Source organism: Myotis davidii, unplaced genomic scaffold (genome assembly GCF_000327345.1).
Source record: "Myotis davidii unplaced genomic scaffold, ASM32734v1 scaffold546, whole genome shotgun sequence".
In the NCBI taxonomy this organism is placed as follows: Eukaryota; Metazoa; Chordata; class Mammalia; order Chiroptera; family Vespertilionidae; genus Myotis; species Myotis davidii.
This window is the reverse complement of record NW_006297836.1, coordinates 802,871-807,999: the sequence shown is the minus strand read 5'-3', so window position 1 is coordinate 807,999 and position 5,129 is coordinate 802,871. Positions and strand designations below refer to the sequence as shown.

Genomic DNA, 5,129 nt, shown 5'->3' with positions numbered 1-5,129 from the left:
CGACCGATGAACCAGGAGATCATGGTTCGATTCCTGGTCAGGGCACATGCCCAGGTTGCAGCTCCATCCCCAGTGTGGGAAGTGCAGGAGGCAGCCGATCAATGATTTAATGTTTCTATCTCTCTCCCTCTCCCTTCCTCCCTGAAATCAATAAAAATATATTTAAAAAATAGAATGTCTCTAACTATATAGCACAACAGTGTGCACATTTATCCATTAAAATTATAGCTGCACAAGCATAATTAGACTCTTAAGGCTTGGACAAGAGATGACATCTTAGGAGGGACACATAATTAAGGTTAACCCCCAATGAGCAATATGGTCTTCTTTGTTGCCTTCTCCTAAGATCTCAAAGCAAACACTTTCTTCTCCCAAATACTCAATGATAACATTTGCTTGGTATCTGCTTTGAAGTCAGTTGCTGGGCTGGGTGATGAGTAAACTCTTCAGTCCCTGCCTTCACAGAGATCACTGAAGGGAGTGACAGAGTGGCATGGTTTAAGTAGGATGAGGAGTTATAGTTTAGTAGATGGTGCTCTGGGGACATAGAGGAGGTACCTAAGAGAGTTTGGCTAAGGGTAACAGGAAGGATATCCTGGAATAACAAAGAGATGGCGAGGTAAAGAGCGAGCGAAGTGTTCCCGAGAGACCAACAAGGATTAAGGACCTGGAGCACATAATGAGTTTAGGAAACGAAAATTTGTTCATCTGACTGGAGTATAGACTGTAAGGAAAAAATGGACTGTACAGGTGAGGCTGGAGAAGGGAGCAAATACCAGGTTACACAAGACTTTAAAACCTCACTATGCATTATCCTAAGAACAGCGAACAAGGGGAGAGTGTGATTAGATTTGCAATATAAAAGGATGTTTGGGCCCTGACCAGTGTGGCTCAGTTGGTGGCACATCCTCCTGGATCCCCAGTAGGGGGCGTGCAGGAGGCAGCTCATTGATGTTCTTTTTCTCATCCATGTTTCTATCTCTCTCTCCTTCTCCCTTCCCCTCTCTCTAAAATCAACAAAAACATATATATAAAAAGGATGCTTTGCCTAGTGTGGAGAACTAACTGAAAGGAGGACCAGACAGATTCTCCTGCAGTAGAGCAGGTGAGAAACAATGAAGGAAATAAACTAAAGTACTATAGGTGGAAGAAGGGACAAAGAAGAAACAGAACAGAATCTGGTGATTGGCTATTGGAGGTGAGGCAGAGGGATTACTCAACTTTGCCACCTAGATTTCTACCTTGGGCAAGTGGATAGACAGAAGTATCTGTTGAGTTATATTATTTTAAAAAAAATATTTTTATTGATTTCAGAGAGGAATGGAGAGAGAGAGAAACATCAACGATGAAAGAGAATCATTGATCAGCTGCCTCCTGCACATCCCACACTGGGAATTGAGCCTACAACCTGGGCCTGTGCCCTAACCAGGAATCAAACGGTGACCTCCTGGTTCATAGGTCGATGCTCAACCACTGAGCCACACCGGCCGGGCTTGAGTTATATTATTAATGTTCACATAGAGGCTTCATATGAATTACCCGGAGGTATGGGAAGTTAGGCAAAATGTCTTCCTCCACTGCCTTCCACATTGCCCTACCCAGTGGCTCTGAAACATCTGCTAGTGGTAACCACTTCCTTTTTCTGGAAAATGCTTTCTCTCTACTAGATTTCCTTGACAGCAGGCTGGCCTAGTTTATGTGGTCATCTCTTTCCTTCTCTGTTGATGTTTTCCAGCAGCCTCAGCCCCTGCTTTCCTCACACGCGCTCCCTGAAGGGCAGCACCCACTCTCATGCTTTGTTGTTGATGTTTGTTTTTCGGCTACAGCAATTGTGATGACTACTCCTGAATCAGACCTCTCTGCCAAGTTCTAGGTCTGCATACGCTACTGTCCACTAGACATATCCAACCGGATGTCCAAAATGGAAGTCATCCTTTTACCTACAAAATATATTTCTCCCAAATGACACTTGGGAGTAACTTGGTGCACAGATAACAAAAGGAAATGAGGAATGGTCCTTGCTATCAAGGGGACAGAGACAAAAGATAAAGATTGTAATTATAATATAGTAAGTATTACAATGTGAATAAACCCAGGATTCTACGGAGACGCACAAAAAGGGGGCACCTGATCCTAGCTGGTTTGGCTCAGTAGATAGAGCATCAGCCTGTGGACTGAAGGGTCCCGGGTTCAATATGGGTCAAGAGAGTTTGACTCAGGTCAAGGGCGTATGCCCGGCCTTGGGCTCAATCCCCAGTAGGGGGTTGCAGGAGGCAGCCGATCAATGATTCTCTCTCATTATGTATGTTTCTATCTCCTCTCCTCCCTTCCTCTCTGAAATCAATAAAAGGGGGGGGCACTTGGCCCAGCTTGGAGTTCAGGGGTTTCTAGAAGAAGCTGGGTGGAAGGGCAAAGGGTGGGAATGAGGGACATCTGTAATACTGTCAACAATAAAAAAAAAAATGAAGACAGCCTGGCCGGTGTGGGTCAGTGGTTGGGCATCAACCTATGAACCACGAGGTCGAAGTTCCATTCCTGGTCAGGGCACATGCCCAGGTTGTGGGTTCAATCCCCAGTGGGGGCCGTGCAACAGAGAGGAAGAGAGAGGGATAGAGAGTTAGAAACATCGATCAGCTGCCTTCTGCACACCCCCCACTGGGGATGTGCCCACAACCAAGGTACATGCCCTTGACTGGAATCGAACCTGGGACCCTCCAGTCCACAGGCCAACGCTCCATCCACTGAGCCAAACCAGTCAGGGCAATAAAAATATATTTTAAAAAATATTACATATCTTATCTGTATCAAGTTTCACATATCCTAGAGCTCTATAACAGTCATTTTTACATCTCACATTTCCTTTTCTTTCTTTAAAATATTAAATCACTTCAAATGATAGAATAAAATAATTATAAATTAAATTTATAATTAATAGAAATTGACATGTTCTAAGCTGGTAAAGGTTACTGTTCTGTCAGCTTATTCAAATGATCTGCTAAGAAGTTTCTTTCCGCCGAAACCGGTTTGGCTCAGTGGATAGAGAGTCGGCCTGCGGACTGAAGGGTCCCAGGTTCGATTCCGGTCAAGGGCATGTACCTGGGTTGCGGGCACATCTCCCAGTGGGGGATGTGCAGGAGGCGGATGATCGATGTTTCTCTCTCATCAATGTTTCTAGCTCTCTATCTCTCTCCCTTCCTCTCTGTAAAAAATCAATAAAATATATTTAAAAAAAAGTTTCTTTCCTAGTTTTATGCTGTCCTGACTACAATAATAGAATTCACTTCTTTCACCCTTCACCCAGGCAGAGCAGAACTCACCTGCCATGTGAGTATGTTAGTTTGTTGTTTTCAGAAGGAATCTTAGCCAGAATCTGCTCCGTCACTTCCAGGAAGTTTCCTCCGCACCAAGCATGTTTGGCAAGGATGGTAGTTCCTCTGGCCACAACAGCAAAAAGAATGGCCATGGTTTTAATCTATCAAAGGGAAAAAAGGCACAAGACTTAGAATATTTCTTTGATATGATCTTTCAAAAGTAACTTAATATCATTTATCAACATATGCCTGGAGACAGTACTGACCAAGACATTATAACATTAAATGTAATAGACTTAATTACAGGCTTAACAAGAGCGTCAACCTATGAACCAGGAGTTCATGGTTTGATTCCTGGTTAGGGTACATGCCTGTGTTGCGGGCTCAATCCCTAGTAGGGGATGTGCAGGAGGCAGCCGATCAATGACTCTCTTTCATCACTGATGTCTCTCTCTCTCTCCCTTTTTCTCTGAAATCATTAAAAATATATTTAAAAAGGATCACCATTTTGTATAAGCTTACAACCTAAACCATGCTGATATGCATACATATATAGATGCTAGAGGCCCAGTGCAGGAGATTCGTGCACTTGGGAGGTCCCTCAGGCTGGCTTGTGCCCTCTCACAGTCCGGGAGCCCTCAGGGGATGTCCGACTAACGGCTTAGGGGAGCAGGCCTAAGCCATCAGTTGGACAATTTGCATATCAGCCTTTTATTATATAGGATAGGATACCAAATAATACATATATGCAAATAATACATATATGTATGTGTGTATACAAGGTGATATATATGTGATACATACACATATACCTTACATTGATGGATAGGTTGCATTTGTAAATTATACAGCACAAATTCATATCACCCTTTAAAAAGCGATGACCACAGATACCAAAGGGACATAAAGATGTCTTCATCCTCTAATGCAATATCATCCTGAAAATTTATCCTTAGGAAACAGCTCAACAGAAGTTAGACTCTAGATTCCTAAAGATACCTATTAACAATAATAACCCATATTGTAAAACTTTAGACAATAAAGAGAAATAATAGCCCATATTTATTAGGTGCTTACTATGTGCTAGGCACCATTTTAAGCATTTTACCAATATTAGCTCATTTAGCCTTCACATGAATGAAATTATGCACTATTATGAAATGTACATTAAAATGAAGAAACTGAACTATAGATGACTTACATAATTTGCCCAAAATTACAGAGCTAGGAAGTGATAAGAGTTGGGATTTAAATCCAGGCAGTATGGCTCTAAAAGCCACAATCTTATCCCCTATACTAGTAGGTATACTGCCTCTATTAGAAAGGCATTAATCACCCATAACAGAAACAAAGTGAAAACAAGCAACATTCCATAGGAGAGGAGTGCTTCTTTAAATTATCCTTCAGAAACAAAGCATTTCTAAAACAATGCAGCATGCATTTAAGATTATTTTTATCATATTGATGACTTTGTAGCACTGCTTTCCTCCACGACAGCCCAGTTTGTCTTATCTAATGCTATCCACTTATAAAAAGGGATGCAAAAAATGCCTTCCTAGTCTTCAACTAACTCTTCAACCTAATGCTGTTTATGTTCAGTTTCATCCCATAAGACAGTGCTTCTCACACTGCAGTGAATGAGTCATCTTAGGTGGCAGAGTAAGCGTCACTTGTTAAAATTTCATATTCTTGGCAGTATCCCCTGCAATTCTGATTCAGTAGGCCTGATGTGGGGCCTCGAATATGTGTCTAATACAAGCCTGCCTGGATGCAGGTGATTCATACAGCCGCATTTTGTGAAACACGGCAACAGATATA

The 5,129-nt window shown here is 42.2% G+C and overlaps 1 protein-coding gene across 2 annotated transcripts in view; it reads right to left on the bottom strand.

Moving 5' to 3' along the window:
• The window catches only part of VAMP7 (vesicle associated membrane protein 7), a 38,223-nt gene that overhangs the window by 21,994 nt on the left and 11,100 nt on the right, over positions 1-5,129 (bottom strand). For both annotated transcript variants that reach the window (XM_015570460.1, XM_006773704.2), the window contains exon 2: positions 3,318-3,472. In XM_015570460.1, the coding sequence (XP_015425946.1) occupies positions 3,318-3,463 (146 nt within the window). In that variant the 5' untranslated portion in view covers positions 3,464-3,472. The remainder of the gene's footprint in view (positions 1-3,317; positions 3,473-5,129) is intronic.